Below are 17,156 nucleotides of genomic sequence, written 5' to 3'. Positions count from 1 at the left end.
GGTCATGGCATCCCAGTGGGGTGGAGGAAGAAAAGGAAGCTTTGAGGAACTGGCTGCATGGAGTTTCAGTTCAGAGATGCTCAGGGCCCCAGCAAAGAGGAGCAGAGCCATATGGGTACCACACAGCACCCTACATGTGCTGTCACTGCTCAAAACAAGTTTGTCCCAGTATCCCATGAGCAGCAGCAGCCAGAGAAAGCACCATCTGTGCCAAGAGATGAAAAAACCTTTCCCAGAGCAAAGCCCCTTCACAGAGGAAACCACTGGCCATAGTAGCATGGGTTGGGTGCTGCCCTGTAATTAGAGAGGTGCTCATTTGGAAGAAAGCAGCAAGCAATATGCCTTGCTCTGAGAGTCAGGGGCCAGAGTGCACGATATGGAACTGAACAGAAAAGAGAGGGACAGGGTCTGGGCTCAGAGGCTTCTTCATCCAAAGCAGCTGGAGCATGCACCCTGTTCCCAGACTGGCTGGGTGCCCAGGCTCCCACCTCCATGAAGTGAGCAGAGTGGGTGAAGGTTGGGCAGCAGCCTCAGGCAGCAGCTGGGGGCACACACCCGCAGCAAAACCCTCTGCAAGCAATTGCTGGAGGAGGGCTTCAGTGACGCATGAGACAACATGACCATTCAACCCCAGGCACCTTCTTTCCGCTCATTTCTCACCACAAATGAGACCAAAGAGCATAATCTGTGCTGCAGTTTATTCTGCAGTTGAATGCTAAAATGCAAGTGCTTGACTCTAACCAAGGCCACAGAGCAATCTGCTTCTTTACACTTGTCCTTGCCCTGTGCAATAGCCAACTGCACCTAGTCCAAGATGTGCAGTTCAAACCTGAGCACAACTGCAAAATGCATCAGCACAGTGCAGCTCTGGAGCTGAGACACTGCAGCACCACCACCGCTGCCCTCTTCACACCTTTGCAGGGCAGGTGCAGAGAGCAGCAAGGTGGCGGAGGGGCAGCTTCAGCCTTCCATCCACCAGGTCACAGGATGAGATGACAGACTGTAGTGCATGGCTGTAGGCTGGGAGGGAAAGGGAGCAAGCAGCAGCATTACAAGATGAGCATTTCACTGATTAAGAGCTTCAGGCTTCTAATGCAATAAAAACAGTTTTTTTGTTTGCTATTAAAAAAAAAAATCAAGATGCCCATAGTTTTCCACACTCTTTTTGCAACCTACAGGCTGTACAGCCACTTGTAGGATCCTCATTACAGAGCATTATTGCCAGCCAGAGGTTTCTATAAGGCTTCCATTTCTACAGCTTGGAAAGCCACCTAGCAGAGAACTCCCAATTACTCAGCCAGGTGTTTGGCCAAGATCAGAGCACTCTCACATAAAGAAGATTTCCATCACTTTCTTACAAGCGATCTTCAAAGAACACATTTGGCATTTAAGCAGAGCACTACAAAAGCCACTAGGTTCCCATGCCCTTAACCAGTTTGTTCTCCCCCATCAACATGTCAACATTATGGCACTACTTAATGCTCTGCCACAGAGGTTGGCATTTTGCCGATGATGCCATGGAACTCACTGAAGAGACAGAGGGAGAAGGGACTGGAAAGGAGCAGCCAAGCACCCAGCTTCTCCCCAAGCACCATGCCTGAGCTGCCCCAGTTCTGCATTAGGCAAGCCAGCAGCTGGTGCACATCTGTGCAGTTAAGGTGTATCTGAAGCACAGAATGACATCTGGTCAGGTTTGATTTCTCTCGGTACAGTCAGACCCACACCCTCAGTTGGGTTTGTGCCATCTCCTCTTGAGATGCAGGAGCTCCTACCTTTGTGGTTTTTGTAGAAGATGCAATTGTTGGCACAGGTATCAGGGTGGGACTCCCAGAAGTCAGAGTTGCAGGAGCACAGGGGAGGCAAGTTGATGTTGTACAGTTTCATCTTCTCCTTCACCTCGGCTCTTAAAGCTTCAACATACCTGCAAGGCACAAAACAGTCACTTAAGCTCAGCAAAAGGAGTAGAGGCCCAGCTGTTGCCAGCTCACCTTGTGTACTCCTTATTTCGCTGCTCTTTTTGCTTGACCTTGTTTAGCCTCCTCTCCTCCAGTTCAAGCTGGGCCAGAACTTTGCAGACACCTTCCCCCAGGAAGGGTTCTTGCTGCTTAGCCACCTCCTGCATCCTCTGCTCCTCCACCTGGCGCTGGTTTTCCTTCTTGCTCTTAATCCTGCAGGCACAGAGAGCTTTCACTGACCCTCTCAGAGAGGGAAGATTTCCAACATGACCTCTGCACCCAGACAGGTGCTGGAACATGGGTACCCACAGTGACACATACTCCTGCTCTCCAAGAGCCAACTGCAGTGCTCTTAAAAAGCCTCCTGAGATACTCTTCCACCTTTAAGAAACTAAAAATGGTGCCTAAGGTCCTTTATATCCACACAGAGATCAGCAGTTCCTGGGGACAATTGCTCAGCCTTCCCACATTTGATTTCTTCAAGCTGGGCAGTTTGGACCCTGATTTAAGTTGTCCTTGCAAGAAGACAATGACAAAGAAAATAAGGCTGCAGTAGTACAACAGAAAAACTCCAAGGATTCCACACCAACTCTGAACAGGCTTCAAGAAGTTAATTTATTTCTCCCTTTTTAACCAAACCTTTTTCCATTGCCTCACTCTCCCTTGCACCTACATGGCACAACCCCTTTCATGGAATCTGGACTGTATAACTCAAAAATTACAAAGCACATTCCCTGGAAAGTGGCAATTACAAAGCACAAAGACTTTAAACCAAAGCATGTGCCATTTTATTCCTGCTGATGAGTACCAAATGTTATCACATGTTACACACTGATCACTGCCAAAAGGCATTCAGAATATCAAAGCTAGGGAGAAGCCAGGGGAAGGAAGCATAATCGAACAGGACATTTTGGATGTTACTCTATTTGTTGGGTCAAATATGAATGCTGAGAATGAAAGTACTGAAACCAAACTTCTCTTGTCAAGTTATGAACTCTTTTTTTATGAAGTGGTAATAGTGCCTTAACTACACTGCCATAAATCTTCTGCTATAGAAACTAAGGCCAAGGCCAGCTTAGCATTATACGAAGTAATTGCAAAAACAGCTCTTTTTTTTTTTTTGCTGAGCAACTTGCAGGCCCAGCAGAGCCCCAGCAACTAGGAAAAGAAAAGAGGGAAAAAAAAAAGATCCATCAGTAACATCAGACACTAGGAGGTCCCTAGCAGCACTTGCAGGGCAAGAAAGTGTCTCCAAATCTCTGAGCACCAATTTAAGTTTCAGGAATGTGGCTGGAGAAACATTTCCTTACAATTTCTGTCTAAAAAATGATCACTAAAAAAAAATACCAGGACCTCATGCTCCAGGACACTGCACTGCAGCAGACTGACCTTGTCATTTAAGGGCTGGAGCATTTCAGCTGCCTGCAGGTTGTCCCCTTGGAACTGGCTGCAGGTGGCAGCTGGGCTACACTCCTTTTTTGAAACTGTGCTTAAATTGAATAGAATGACCAGATCTTGCCCTCAAAGCCTGGTCGCACAAAACCAGTGTCAGAGCACAAGGGGATCATGGAGATGCATTATTTTATGCCACAGCAAGTCAAAGACAAAAATATGGAGCATCTATCTTCTTTTGGTGTGAATTTACAGAGCTTCTCCTTAAGGACCCCCCTAAATGGGAAAGGTGACCCAGTCACCAAAACACAGGGAGACTTCCACGTAGATACTGAGCTTTCCATTCTGGGAACAAATACTAAAATAAGTTTTTATTATGCCATATAGATGTTTATAGCTGTTAGGGTGAAGGGTCTGATACAAAAAGCCAGAGAAGACTGGCTTAAGAACAATGCCAATCTCACCCCAATGTTTCTGATTGTGGCAGTAGCACATGGTCTGGGTGTTGGTGTCCCAGCTGTGTTGCAGTGAAATGCATCTCTCCAAGCCTGACACCTCAGCTCCCAGCTCCCCCCAGAGCTGCATGGGGACACTCAGAAACTGAACAGAGAACTGTTGAGTGCCTCCAAAGGACTCGGCACAGCCTGTGGGTCTCTGTTCCCGTTTCAGGCAAATGAAACCCACCCTAGAGTTAATGGTTTGTGCACCAAAACAGCAAGGAGACATTTGCATCACAGGGCTTCTCTTAGTTGACTTCCTGATTCATTTTTAAAAGTTGATAAAGAGGCAAAGGAGTCAGAAAAGGTCCTATCACATGTGGTTTTGGACAGTCTTCACAAAGTCTCCATACCCTGGAGATTAGGCTGCAAGGGGCAAGTGACAGAGTGCTGCTCACCCACACATACTCACTCAGCAATCCTCTTCTGCCGCTCCTTTTGCCTCTGCTGCTCTTTCACTTGCTCTCGCTCTGCACTCATGAAGAGACGCCTGCACCTCAGGTACTCGATCCGACGCTGCAGGAATGAAGGTGCTTTGAGCTTTGAGAAAGATGTCTTGGAGCAGACTCACCTAATATTAGGTAGTACAAACACTCAAATTTCACTTCTGGAGCTTGAGATTATCAAGATGGAAACCTCAATCTTTCTCCAAAGGGTCCTCAGAAGTCTCTTAGTAGCCAAGGATTGAAGAAAGAGATGGAGAGATGAGGAAAAGAGAACCAAAGCATCATGGAGCACTGGAGAGCTCCGTACCAGTGCTCTCTGACCAACCCTCCTATGGATATGGAATCTCTCCTCTGACAAATTTCTGAACTCTTGCTTTCCTCCTGGAAAAAGGCCTAGTTCCCACCTAATCCCACTAAAGGAGTGTGGTACAAACAACAGTGCACAACCCCAAGCTGAACTCACCACGTGCAGAACTGCAAACATTCAGTATTTGGGCTTCAGCTTAAACTCACAGCTGCAGCAAGGGTGAAGAAAGCTGCTGACTAAAGCTTACAGGCAAAGCTCTCCCACCTGAAGGGGAAGCAGTCAGCATGCTTGAGCCCCCACGATTCCAGCAACCTCAAGGCACAGATTTCCTCATCAATACCAAGAGCTTTGCAGAGAACAGGGTGGACACCCTCAGTTCAGAGAGCCTTGAACAGCTGGATGTGAAGGCACAGGAGAGATTGGCAGGCTGAAAGGACAGAAAGCTGGATGGAAAAAAACCACACGGAAGATATTGCTGCAAAACCAGTTATCTCAGAGTGGATCAGAGCCAAGAAGATACAAAGCAAGGGGCAGAAGAAACAGTCTGACAAACCCCAGCTGCTGTCATGACTTCTAGAAACCACAATTGAATTTCTGGACCAGCTTGTTAGAAAATGCACATAAAGAACAAAAACACAATTTGTTCAAAGTCCTTTTGAGTTTTAGGCTGTAGACTACAAATAAGTTGGAAAAAAAAAAAAAAGAAATGTTCAAGTCAGAAGGAAACAGGAAAAAAATAAGCCATTTTCTTAAGGAATCCAAGAGAAGCAATCTCTTCGCCTCTCCTGCATTAACATGAGCCAAAGTGTTGACCACAGATTGGTCCTGGTGATTAAATCAGACCCTCAGCACGCTACAGAAAGAGGCCAGATCCCATTAGCAGCACACAGCAAACCCCAACAAGCTTCAGCCACTCCTGAATTGAGTTAAGCAGGACTGCTCTGCTCAAGCAAAGGGCCAGCCAAGAGGGAGGAAACTCCCTGCCTTGTGCTGACCAAGCGGAGCAGATCACGCTGAGCACAGCCAAGTTCCTGCAAGCATCAGGGCTGCAGCCTGAAAGCCACCATCCCTCCTGCTGTGTGCTGATATGCAGGGAACCTTTTATACTCCCAGCCTCATACACAAACAAGATAAACTGGGGTTTTGTTCATTTTTTTTCTTTTCCTTTTACTTAGCATTTTTGGCAGCTCCTCCCTCTCTCTCCATGCAACTGCAGAAAACAAATCACAGCACCTCACAGCCTGTGTTTTGCAAGGTTGAAAGAACCAAACCTTTTTTCCTAAAATATTTCTGCATTATTCAGATTCCAGATATTGTGGGAATAGCAACTAGTGTTTGCACATAGGGTCACAACAGACTTAAAAAAAAAAAAAAAACTTGGTGGGTTTGCTCAAGAAACCATCAGCACTGACAAACTCAGCAGATGCTTCGCACACCACTGCTGCTCCAGAGGCTTCTTATCTGAGCCAGCAGCATCACCTAGCTTCTGTGCATTTTACTCCTGAAACAGATACAAAACAATGAACACTTAGCTGCAGCAGACAAACCTGCTTCTTGCTTTCCTCTTGGTCTATGCCAGCCCACAGGACAAGGGGAGCTTGACAACCAAGGGTCGTTCTCTGCAGAGACTCAGGTGAGCTCAAATCCTTCACTGATCCATCAGAGAACTGAAAGATAATATGAGAGAGCAGTATCAACCTTCCTCTTTCCTCAGCAAAGTCCTCCAGGCTGGAGGTGAGTCCTCTGTGCATAATCCCCAGAGTAACACACTCAGCATTAGCTGCACACAGGATCACTTAAGAACAGCATCCCACAGGAGGGACCCATACAGAGCAGGGAAGTAGTAAGGATGAAGGAGTAGCAGAGATGGAGCACTTGAATGCCATTCCCTGTTCCCCTCCACCACTCAGGAGGAGGAGGGTGGATGGGAAGGAAAATAATTTTAGTTTGCTTTTAGCTCTCACTGCTTTAATCTGTTATCAATAGGTAATAAATTAAATTCATCTCCTTACATTAAATCTGTTTTTCCCCACCAAGAGTTATCAGTGGGTGATCTCTGTCCTCATCTCAACCCATGAGCTGTTCTTTCCACCATACTTTGCTCTGTTGAAGAGTGGGAATGACAAAGCAGTGGGATGGAGCTCAGCTGCTTATCAGTGTCACACGACTCCAATAGGTTGGTGTATCCCCATCACCAGAGAGAAGAAATGTTCTGCATCTTCATACGGGAGCATGTGGAACAAGCTCTGACAGAACACTTCTGGAGGTATCCTTAGACTTTTCTGTTTCAGCCCAAATAAGGATTCATAAAACCCTCTCACCTGTTGAACTTTCATTGTGAACTTCATGAAGTGCAAAAAAACCAATAGCAACACAGGGAAAAGTGCAGAGGACAACAGGCAGCATCTCCTAAAACCCTCTGCCTTCTTTGCTCCACTCAAACTATTTGTCAAGTCAGTATTTCAGCTGGACCAGCCACCAGACAAGCAGCACGTGCTGCTTTAGCCATATCATATTTGCTAACTATTCCGAGTAATCCAAAGGGCAAAACATTTCGATACTTCAGATACTTAATAAAGCTGCCTGAAATCAGAGAACCCATTGATAAATACATTAGTTCCCTTCTTGGGAGCATGCACATTAATGGTGCTCCTAAGGATGGGTGATCTCAGCTCATTCCTCTGATGAAAAACTTCTTGTTCTGGAGGTTTCTGGTCAGTTTGATGCATGCACAGCTCTCCCATCCCACCACTGCCTCCAGCAGGGCAGAAGGACATGGGATAGCTGCAGGTCCTCCTGCCCCAGCCTGGAGCTTGATTAGACACCCAGTGCAATTGCACAGTGAGTCTCAGATTTCTGCTGAGCATGAGACAACTGGCATGACGAGGCAGGCACACATAAAACCACTCTGGAAGCCGCAGCGCTAAGATCAAAGCAGTGAGAACACAATTGCAAAATGATACGGCTATTCTAAGAGCAGGCACAAGAGCTCTCATTACACTTACCTACTAACAGGCTCCAAGCATTTAAAAATGGTGCCCTTGTGCCTACAGATCAAGATACAAGTTCCTATACACCTTCTTGCAGAGCCCTTGTGTGCGGTGCATGCCAGAGAGCCTTCTCCAAGCCACCAATCTCACCTTGCTTTCAAACTCTTTAGTCTGTGTCGACCAAAGGTGACAGCAGGCACAAGCTTGCCAGGTGTGAAGGTGCAAATGGAACTACAACAGCAGCCGCACTGCCCCTGTCTGAACATAACTCCCAAAGACTTGCACTTCTCAAGTTCAACTGGCCCAGACTCATATCTCACTTTTCTAAATTCCATTCTGATGTAAAAATCATCATCTTGCTCAGCCTGATGCGGAGCTGTCATCTGGTCTTTCAGTTCAGCTGGAAGATCATGATGTCCTGCTAGAATAAGCTCCTCGTTCTCACCTTCAGTGGGCACTGGAGCATACAGCACTGATTCCTGGAGGAGAGAGGAGAAAATGTGAGGTTCAAACGTGAATGCTTTGGGTGCAGAGTCCAAAGGTAATGTCCTCAAGCAAGGGTTAGACATACTTTTAACCTCAGGACACAAGCTATGAGAAGCTAGTTGAGATCTGGCAGGCAGCAATGCAACATATTCAAACATCACCGCAGGGCTTAAGAGCCAGAAAATCTAGCAGGGTGGCTCCTGACTACATTCTCACCAACTGCAGAAACAGAGGGACAGAAGCGTGTGGGGTGATGGAAAAAAAAAACACCTTTACACCTTTCTAGACAACACTTCCTGACTGCAAAGATGTGGGGTGAGCAGGATTGCTTGAGTGACACTCATTCTGTGCTCATTCAGATGGTAAGTGGGCAGGCCCCCTAAAAAGGATATTAAAATATTTTGAGAGGCAGCAGATTGTTTCCTACAAACTAAAAATCAAAATGCCAGAAGCAAGCTCTGAGCTAGATTTTTTTTTATTTTTCCTTTGCTATCCCTTCAGCAGTATAGAAACAGAGACAGGAAGAGAAGAGCAGAAGTGCTTGCAGGGTGAATCAACAGGAGGAATGTGGGTCAAGCCAGGAATCGCCCAAGATGGTTGTGCTGCTGCAATACATGGGGCATGAAGGACAGCCTGGAGTTTGAAAAAGAAATTACTTGATAGGCAGAAGAACTACTCTATCAACACTGGAATGACAGAAATACAATAGAGAAGCTTTTCCAATTGGACAAGAGAGTAGAGATCAACAGTTATTGTCTTGTGAGGATGCTCTGAAGCCCTAAAGACAGAAGGAAATGAAACTGCTGAAGAAAAAACAACACCTTTGGGGAATGATCAGCTGGGGAAAAGAATTTGGGTGCCATCATGCTGGAGACCTACAAACACTAAAGGTAAAGCAATGAAGGCTTGGTGAGCAGGATCACCCGGAACACAGGACAGGTAATTTTCACTATATTGCAATCTAGGTATCTGCTTGGGAAAGACATGCAGCAGGAAACAGACCAGCAAGATCTCTGAAAAATGTCTGAGCTGAAAAAGAAATCCCTGTGACAGAACAGCAGTGGTTTCAGGAACAGACTTCTTGTTTAACAGTCACAGGGAATGCAAGTCTTTACTGGGAAGAAGGAAAAAAAAAAGAGAAAGGTGGTAAACAGGACTGAGAAAGCAGATAATCTATTAAACAATGCTAACTGAACAAGTATAAGCTACTCTGCTGGAGCAGAGAGCCACAATGCACAGTGTGAGGCAAACCTGGCTCAGCTCCAAGCTCTTTTGGTGCCCATGATCAGTGTGAGCACAAAGGAAATGGAGCATGGGTCAGGTTACAAAAAGAATCATGTAGGAGACAACACAAGCACACAGGGACATAAAACAAGTGCCACAAAGGCCAAGGCTATAAGTAAAACAAGAGACAACAAGGTAACAAGAAATCAGGCTTTCAGTAAGGGGACTCAGTACAGAAGGAGAGGGACAGCTATCAGAGGACACCAGGAATAACACCATTTTATGCTTCTGTGCATCACCCTTCAGCCAAAGAACTGTTCTGAGCTAGTAACAGCAGCAAGGAAAATCTGGGACTAGAACTGGGAGGAGAAAAGTCAGAATACTCCTAGAAATTGAGACTTCTTTTTTAAGTATGCAGGACCTGCCCTGAACTACCTCCAGGACTGGCAGACAAGCTGGTAGCAGCCCCCCTTAGATACAAGTGGAGAGCTAGATTCTTAGGAATGGGCACGTCTCAGTTTTAGCCCAGTTTTTGACATGGCCTAATTCAGCACTTTGGGAAGGAAATATCCATTAGGTAAAACCATTAAAAGGACTTGCAGTACTGATGACAAACTATCAAGACTCGGTCACACTGGGTTTGCTGAGAAAGGAAAGGACTAAGTGGGCACTGCTCAATAATTTCATTATCAGTCAGGGTGATGGAACAAAGGAATGCCTTGATTGCATCTGCAAACCCCATAACATCATGTGAAGTTGTAGAAGTATCAGAACAGTTTAAATGCTTGCATCCAAATGAAAGAGACCGGATGGAGAAGGCAGCACAAGGAAGCTCAATCAGGACAAACACAAGGGAAGAGCAGCAATTTATTGAAGTGTTAAGTCTGCAACAGCCTTTACACCTGAAAAGAAGGGAATAAGCTGCTGTCCTAATTATTACTACAGAAACCAGGCATGTATGCAGGAAGAAAAATTCACATTAACAAAAGAGCTCTTTTCTTTGCTATCTTGGAATAATAAGAGAAAGCAATGCAATAAATTAACATATTCACTCCGGACTAAAGTTGCCTACAAAAGCTAAGAGCACCTTCTTGTCAGAGGTTTTAAGAAAGCACAGATTAACCTTTTTCTGCAACTCAGGTAGGAGGGTGGATACGGTGACCAACCAACAGCCTCTCCCAGACTTATTCCTTACTGCTGTGGACAACCCGTACGACTCCCACACCACACATCCCACAGCCCGTTGTCTTCTGTAAGTGCCTGCATTGCACAGGCAGGGACTGTGTTACTCATGTCAGGATACACCACCACTAACAGCTAAGTAATGTTCTCTCTCCATCTTGCTGAGCATCGAGGACTTAAATAGAAGGTATGTGTAGTGTTTGAAATAGATACAAGTTCCTTGAGCTGTAATTACAGTGTTTCTGCAACTCTTGTTCACAAAGCTGACTTTCTTGAACAGACATCCAATAGTATAGAGGAGGAAGAGTCAGACCAGCCCTTATATAAAAGGCATTTTCTAGATAACAGCTAGCCAAAATGCACTTCACCTTTGATGAACCCGAAAAGAGAAGGGAATGAAGAAGTGCAAGACAGGCAGGAAGCTGGCTCCAGTGGAGATAATGAGACAAAACAGCAGGTTGGGCTGCTGCTAGTGTTCTCCAGAACTTCCAGTTGGGCAAAGTACATCAGTTAAAAAAAGGACTTGGCATACAAAGCAGGACACGGTTATGCCAGTAGCTGTGGCATAAAGCTGATCTTGAGCGATCAGAACAGGATGAAATTCAACAGCACAAAAGGTCAGGCACTTGGGACTAATCTTGTTATGCGACTCCTATGTTCTTAGTGCTCTGAGAAAAGGAGACGCATGCCAACAACTGTCTGCCTGAAGCCAGCCTTGAATGAGGGAAGACCTCCAGATCTCTGCCATGTTTACAAAACAGACTGCTGCAATAAGAGCAGTTGAAGTTTCTGAAGGGCACACAAGGGGTGGGCTGATCACCACATTCCTCCCAGATCCCCAGATTACAATCTAAGCCTTTAAAATATTATTTGAATTCTTGCTTCCCAGTTTATCTTTCGTTAATCTTGCAAACAGAGGTGTTTCCACTCATTTTGTCCTGCTGCCTTCTCTGAAAGGTGGCTGCAAGAACAAAGGTAGAAGCGTCCATGCAACAGAGCCCCTGGGTCCTGCTCATCCATGGGCAGGTACATCACCACCAGGGTCACAAAGCCACAGATTTTGCTGAAGAATCTCCCTAAGTGATGTTTCGGGTTTGCAGTTAGCACCAGCCCTGCCCACAGCCTCACAGGTAACTCACTCCCTGCCCAGCTGCCCCACTCACATCTTGCCTCTGGCCAAGCCTCCATGTGCCACCGGGGAGCTCTGGGGCCTCCATGCCTTTGGGCACTGTCTGACAGGATGCCAGCTTGCGCCGAACTTGTCTCATGGCTTTGCTAAGCTGTTATGAGAAAGACAGAAGGACGGAAACAATGACAGGTCAGCAGATGTTTTCCAGGAGTGCTGCACCAAGAAATTCATTACATAAAAGAGGTGTCCCAATGGACTCTGTTCAACACCAGCTCCTAGATTAACACACATTATGATGTGCCAAATGCACCATAACCATCACTATTGAAAACACTCAAGACAGTCCCTACAGCACATTTACCAAGATTTCAGGGTCCCACATACTTCATCTGCAGGACACACACTCAATGAGGTAGCACCATCTAGTGCCTCCTCTCCAACATGACATCCCAGCACAGCAATAGGTCACAGCTGAGGACTTGCAGCAGGTTTTAAACAAAAATTCACTGTATCTACAAGCAGTGGGGCTAGTACAAGTGTCCTATGGAGTGGTACACCAATATTTGTTAAAAAATATATACACTAGGGAAGTGTTGTAAAAGAGGGTACAAACAAAACGTTAACCATTTTCCATCTTAACCCTAAAGCACTCAGCATGATGGAACAGGGGTGGAAAGGATGAGGGTGGAAGGGCCCCACGCACCTGGGCAGCTTGCTGCTGGAAGGGCTCGCTGGGCATCCCCTGCTCCTCCTGCCATGCCAGGGCAGCACGGGCAGTGGGGCTGCAGATGGCAGGCACAGGGCGGCTCCGGAACACACACGTGTTCTTCTTGGGTGTCAGCTGCAGCACCGAGCCCAAGCACTGCACAGCGAGGTTGCTCTCCTTCTCTGTCTGCCAGGATAAAAAGCCACGTGCAAATCTCCAGTGATCATCTCCCACCTGGCTGGCATGTGCTTCTGCAGAAGCTCATGCTGAGCTTACAGGATCATACACTTCTGTGGTTAAAACCAAGACACTAAAGAACCACAAGCAAACACCAGCAGTTTGGCAGCTCTCTGCTCTGAGTGGTTCTGGCAGTAATGTGAGGACATACCCGCTTGACCGTGCCTTCTCATCGCTGGAAGCAGTCCAAACACCCTCAGGGTGTCCAAACTGTTGGTATTTCAATACTTCCCTTTTTCACTGTACAGTGAGTTTCTGGCAACTATCACTGGAGTTTAAGAGGAGGAAGGATTAAACAATACATTCAAAGGATCATCTAAAAAAGCTCTTGGAGGGAAATGAGAGTAAGAATATGTCATGGAATTGCTGCTTGGGAATTTCTATGGGAAGAGACTAGCAGAAACATGCTGCTTTCCTCTAACACAACCAGGAGACACGCGCACTATTCACAACTCAGCCTGGCTATTTTTTAACACTTGAGATCTGAGGGGTCAGCAGGACTGTTCTCTAGCTATTGTCCCAGAGAGCCAGTGACCTTCCATGTGGAACAGAAGGCTTAGTGCACCTTCAGCATCAGAGCAAGCCAAGGTGTTGGACTGCCTTACTTGTGGGTTTGCCACTTGCAGCAACAGTGCCTGCTGGAGCCACAAGTTTCCTGTGTTTATTTTGGGGGGGGGGTTGGGTTTGTTTTTTTTTTTTTTTTGGGTTTTTTACTAATACCCTAATTTGGGGTTGATAGTGTTTTTTCTCCAGTTTAGAGGAATACACTGCTTTGAAAAGCAGAGAGAAGGAGCTGCTCACCGCTTCACAAGACCTCTGCAGCTGCTGCTTTCTTCTCATCTTGACCTGCTGGTTCACCCGCCGTTTCACCTCTCCCTGGAAGTGCCTCAGCCTCATTGCCTTCCTCCTCTGCTGCTCCTTCAGTTCCTCCTCAACCTGAAATGCTGAAGCCTGGAAGAGATGAATGCAGATTTCGTGTGGTTTTGCAACACTGCAGGGTGGTAGCAGCCCATATTCCTGCTTCCCCTCTAAAGACCTGTAGCTACAAGCCAGATAAGCAGAGCTTCATTATAACATTTCATTTCAAGTGTGCAAAGTACCAGCTTGGACAACATCTACTGGATTGCTACTAGCTAGAATCAAATCTAACTAGCCAGATGCTGTTACAGAGCACACACGCTTCCTCCTTTGACCCCATGCATAGAAAGGAAAAATAAGAGCACAGCCTAATGCAGCGACTTTCTGATCACTGTTCCACAAATGGATGCTCAAATACTCTAAGCCAAAGAATCAGGCTGGCCAGGCCATGTTAATGCTCCGTACAATGACCCAGATCCATTTTTCACTAAGTGTCTTGCAAGAGCAGTGCTGGAAGTATATCAAATGCTGTAGACCACAGCACAGGCAGAGCTACTGCTCTGACAGTGATTTTACCATCCAAAGTGAAAGATTAAAAGGAATGACCTAACAATTAGGTTTTCATAGTTCCCAGTTGAAGCCCCACCAGAAAATCCTGCTAACACTACCAAGGCTTAAAGAAAACCAGCTCCATTTCCTGGCTGCAAGATAAATAAGTCACTGGAAAAAGAATCTGCAGGAGCAAATTGTCACCAGCTACAGGGTAATTCAGTTTTATTTATTTAGATGCTCACTTTTACACTGCTTTACATCAAACATAGCTGTGAGGAAGAGATTGAAGTGGAGTCACTGGTAAGCAGCTGACAGACAGGGCTGTGGGGTTGGTATGGGTTACATCCTATCACCCGCCACGTACTCTTACAACCTCAAATTGCAGGGATGGCTGCACCCCATACCTCAGTGCCAGGAAAACGAATGGCAGCAGGACCCCGTTGGCACAACCACAACACGAAGGCGGGCAGAACTCCGCACTGCTAGCAGCACTGAAGGTGCCATTTCCAACTCACCACGCTCCCTGCTGGCAATCTCATTAGCAATGCTGATTGAAGACATTCGTTTAATTTTTTTAATATGACCCACTGCTGTATGCAGGTGTATTAAACAGGCTTCAGTAGCCTCACACAACTCTGCCCACACCTGAAGGCACAAAGGCAAAGGGGAGGCATGAGCACAGCTGGCGTGTAGCAAACGTGCAGAAGGTGCTCTGATGCACGGCGAGGGCTCAGCCCCCAGCAACGACCAGCAGCTCTCAGTTGGCTTCAAACCTGAGCCCCAAGAAAGCTCCAGCTCATCTTGAAGTTTGGCAGTGGAACTTGCATGAATACAGAGACAATTCATTACCATATATTATCTCAACCTTTCAGAATTTAAATTACAATATGGAAATAAATCATTGCAGAAGCACAGGAGCTTCTGTAACGTTTCGACATTAATTACAGGGGACTGAACTCATCATCCTATATTTAATGCACTTTTAGTCCTCTTATAATAACCCGCAAAGCAGAAATCCCTGAGATAAGCACTAGAGAAGATTTTCTTCAGCGTTTCTAATGAAGGTACTTCAGAGATTGGCTCAAAACCCCCACAGCATTTCTTTATTTTCCATCAGCAACTTGGAATAAAACCACTGCTCACAAGCATCCTTTAGGCACAAACAAGGAGGTGGCAAACAATATAAATAGCACTGATAGGGGGCAAAAGGTCAGTAGTTATTAGCTCTGTTACCTATGGTAGAGGTCAGCTGCCGATAGCAAGCTAGAAACACAGAGATACAGCTAAAGTTACAGTGGGTGGTGTAAAAAAATTAAGTAATCAACAGCAGCTCTCTATAGAATCAGGAAGGGCCCTCATCTGATCGGTTCTGAAATCAGTGTTTCCCATAAAAAATGCAGTGAGCAAATTCCGTGCGTGTAGAAGGGAGGGGGGGGAGCTACACGGGCACCTCGGCCTCTCGGGACCCCATTTGAGAAAATAATACATGTTCCCGGCTGCCTGCAGCCCCAGATGGGGCGCGCGTCACCCCCGGGGCAGGGAGCAGCGGGCAGTGCAGCACTCACGAAGGCACGGCTCTGCTCGCGGGGGCCGCTCTCCACCCAGGCGCCCACCGGGGCCACCCGCAGGCTCCTCTCGCCCAGCAGCGCCCGTCCGGTCCGCGGTGCTCTCGCCGGACGTCCCACGGCTCCCCGTGGCGCTGGCGGCCGCAGTCCGGAGGATGGCGGCATCCTGGCACAGCCCCGGGCTGCTCCTGGGGGGGAAACGAGGGGTGAGCGCGGACCCGCGGCCTACACCGCCGTCCCCCGCCCCCGTGCAACCCCTCACAGCCCACAGACCCCCCCCCACACCTACAGCCCATCCCCCCGCCATCCTCTCGCCACCCCACCCCACCCCGCCCTGCCCCGCCCTACCTGAGGCGCAGATCCCCTTCGAACTCCTCACCCCCAAAGCCCCGCAGCGCCCCGGAACCCCCGGCTCCCGGACCAACCGCCACTTCCGCCTCAGCGCTTCGTTTGAATCCTGGCGCCACTTCCGCCCGCGGCCCCGCCCACTTTCCCGCCCACTTTCCCGCCCACTTTCCCGCCCATTTCCCCGCCCACTTTCCCGCCCATTTCCCCCCGCCCGCAGCCCCGCCCACTCCCCCACGTGCCGCCCTCCCTCACCGTCCCGGTTCGCGTCCCGCGGCGGGCGGAAAGGGGTGGTGAGGGGGGGAGGGTGATGTGGAGGAGGTGCGTGCCCTGGGAGCCCCCGGGACATCGCCCTGAGACATCCCTGAGCATCCCGAAAGCGTCCCCAGAGCATCTAGAGACAGCCCAGAGCACGACCCCAGAGAGCCTTCACAGAGCATCATCCCCCAGTTCCCTGGAACATCCTGCAAACGCCCTCGAGAGCATCCCAAAAGCATCCCAAAAGCATCCCAAAAGCACCCTCCAGGTCATCCCTCTGAAACATCCTCCCAGGCATCCCACAAACAGCCTTCAGAGCATCTCCCTGAAACATCCCACAGAGCATCCCAGAAACACAATCTAAACCCTGAAAACATCATTTACTGGGGAGCACCACCCCCATAAATCCCACCAGGCACCCCCAAAACACCCCCAGAACGTCCCTCCAAGCACCTCTGAAGCACCCCTACAACATCCCACTGAAACACCCCCCGAGCAGCCCCGCAGCGTTCCCTGGACCATCCCAGAGCACCCCCGCAGAAAGCCCCTCCCAGCACCCCTGGAGCTGCCCGGTAGCACTCCCCAAACCACCTCCCAAAGCATCCCCTGCAAGATCCCTCACAGCATCTCACCTCTGAACATTCACCAACATCCCCCTAAACTGCCCGAAAGTCCCCCCAAATCACCTCCCTAAGAACCTGCAAGCATCCATCAGCGCTCCCCCCCCGAAATAACTTCCCCAAATTGCTGAGCATCCTCCAGTGTGCCCCCAAAGCCCCCCAGTGCCCTCCCAGACGCCCCCAAACACCTCTGAGCATCCCCGGATGCATTCTGAGCCGCGCAGGCAGCCCGGGGCAGCGCAGCGGTGCTGTGAGCAGTTGGCAGCGCTCCGTGGGACGCGGCTCCGGGCAGCCTGCCCCGCTCCCGCTGCCCCATTGAGCCGTGCCGGGAACTAATTGGCACTGGAGCTGGAACGCAGCCTGGAAACAGCAAAAAGGGAGCGCAGGTTGGAGGTGGGGGCAGATTT

General features: G+C 48.2%; 1 protein-coding gene across 4 annotated transcripts; it reads right to left on the bottom strand.

Annotated features, from left to right (window-relative positions):
* Positions 1–681: 681 nt before the first annotated feature.
* Positions 682–17,077, bottom strand: CCDC15 (coiled-coil domain containing 15). 4 transcript variants are annotated; one of them, XM_090123702.1, is made up of 11 exons: positions 16,938–17,077; positions 15,527–15,714; positions 13,353–13,502; positions 12,312–12,500; positions 11,643–11,759; positions 7,908–8,066; positions 6,145–6,264; positions 4,257–4,360; positions 1,989–2,168; positions 1,773–1,921; positions 682–1,020 (listed from the first exon to the last, which is right to left on the bottom strand). In XM_090123702.1, exons 1-11 carry the CDS (start codon positions 16,957–16,959, stop codon positions 908–910), a joined length of 1,491 nt encoding a protein of 496 aa, XP_089979828.1. In that variant the 5' UTR covers positions 16,960–17,077; the 3' UTR covers positions 682–907. The 4 variants fall into 4 exon arrangements, with proteins under 4 accessions (XP_089979828.1, XP_089979830.1, XP_089979829.1 ...); XM_090123704.1 differs by lacking the exon at positions 16,938–17,077 and adding an exon at positions 15,952–15,992; XM_090123703.1 differs by lacking the exon at positions 16,938–17,077 and adding an exon at positions 15,906–15,976.
* Between the last annotated feature and the right edge of the window lie 79 nt (positions 17,078–17,156).

The sequence above is a fragment of the Phasianus colchicus genome, chromosome 23, assembly GCF_987193195.1.
Source record: "Phasianus colchicus chromosome 23, bPhaCol1.hap1.1, whole genome shotgun sequence".
NCBI classification, from domain to species: Eukaryota; Metazoa; Chordata; class Aves; order Galliformes; family Phasianidae; genus Phasianus; species Phasianus colchicus.
This window is presented reverse-complemented; position numbering and strand designations above follow the sequence as displayed.